Raw genomic sequence first — 1,570 nt, forward strand, 5'->3', positions numbered from 1 at the left:
CCTTGGGCCGCTGCTGGGAGTGAGGATCGACAGGCGGCGGGACATGGCAGAGGCCCTTTCGAAGGGTGGGAAGCGCCGCAGCCTTTGGTCTTGGGGTCCGCCGGCCAGGCGGCGCCTCTGGCCCTCGGCTTCGGTGAAGCCTTCGTCTCTGGCCTCATCTTCGTCGACGTCCTCTTCAGCGCCCCTGGGACCTCGTGGGGGCGGTGCGCGGCGGCGGATGTAGAAGCCCCTGCGGAAGCGGGGGCGATTGGCAGCATAGCGGCTGCCCTGCACTGGGACACCTGCTGGCCCAGTCACGTTAGCGGCCTCGGTGCCCCGCTCACCCTGCACCACGTCGAACTCAACTGTCTCGCCGTCGCCCACACTGCGTTGGTATTTGTGAGGGTTGTTTCTGGTGATGGCTGTCTGGTGAACAAACACATCTTCCTGGGTATCGTGCCTGCTGATGAAACCGTACCCATTCTTCACGTTAAACCACTTGACAGAGCCTCGCACCCTCTTGGCGATGACCTTTTGGGGCACCTTTCCCTTGGCGCCTGCTGCCACGGTGGTCTTGGTAATTGCGTCTCTGCTGAGGTTGCCTGCGACTGGGGCCCGGGGAGGATCTCCGCTTTCCAAGGAAACCAGGAGTTTCTGCGTGCCTTGAGGGGAGACTGAGGCGGTCACCTCCGTCAGGGTGACCTCTCCCACCTCACTCATGAGGCTGTCCTTGCTCTCCTTTCTCGGAGAGCCTGAGGGAAATTTGGTCCTCAGTGATGGGGCGTATGGGGCTCGGTCTGGAGGCAGGAGCCTCGCTGTGGAAGGGAGGGTCCTGGGTCTGGGCCAAGGACTCTCTGGCTTAACTCTGAGACTCTTGGAAAGGCCTGTGGAGTCTCCTGGGGCAACGGGACAGCAGACCAAACAGTGGTTGCCACGGTAACGTCTCAGTGGGGTCCTAGAGGCTGCTTGAGCTGGGGGGTGGGGCAGATGTGCTCTGCCTTGAGCTCCAGGCGCCACGTCACAGCACCTCTCTGTCCCTCATGGAGGGGGGTGCATTTGAAGATCTAGGAAGTGGTCTACTTGAAGACTCTGTTGCTTGTTTGGGTGGATGGGAAGAGAGGACCCACCTTTCATCTCTCTCCCTTGGTTGGAGATAATCCCAGCCTTCTGAGAACACTCTCTACATACTCTCACAAAACCCTGCTCCTCTTCCAACTCCTTGTGCACTTTAGATGTGGGTGAGGCATTTTGTGTAACTTTAGACAAAATGACAATGACACAAAATTAAGACCCAATCAAAGAAGCCCACTCTGGGTTGTTTGGTTTTTGTTTGTTTGTTTTCCCTCGGAGAGACTGGGGAAGCCTGCCAGGGCTAGAATGCTAGTACTGAGAGGACACTAAATTAGTGCAGGTTTATCCAGGCTGGTGTTAGGGTTGTAGAGTAGTCAAGCTGAGTGGGAACACTTTTGTTAACTGGGACATTCTGAAAACCTTGTTGAGCTCTGTGTTCTTGCCCACATAAAGCAAATGATCAGGTGGAGTAAAATAGAACTGAGCAAATTTGTCTTCTGTCTTAACTGTAGATCCAGAC

At 56.2% G+C, this 1,570-nt stretch overlaps 1 protein-coding gene across 1 annotated transcript; it reads right to left on the minus strand.

The window, feature by feature from the left end:
* Positions 1 to 8: 8 nt before the first annotated feature.
* LOC116863814 (Y-box-binding protein 3-like) lies at positions 9 to 773 on the minus strand (the record flags this gene model as incomplete). Its single annotated transcript, XM_032851151.1, has 1 exon — positions 9 to 773. A coding segment is annotated over exon 1 (691 nt), but the record flags the coding sequence as incomplete, so codon positions are not given.
* Between the last annotated feature and the right edge of the window lie 797 nt (positions 774 to 1,570).

This window comes from Lontra canadensis, unplaced genomic scaffold (assembly GCF_010015895.1).
Source record: "Lontra canadensis isolate GAN:19392208 unplaced genomic scaffold, GSC_riverotter_1.0 scaffold3387, whole genome shotgun sequence".
In the NCBI taxonomy this organism is placed as follows: Eukaryota; Metazoa; Chordata; class Mammalia; order Carnivora; family Mustelidae; genus Lontra; species Lontra canadensis.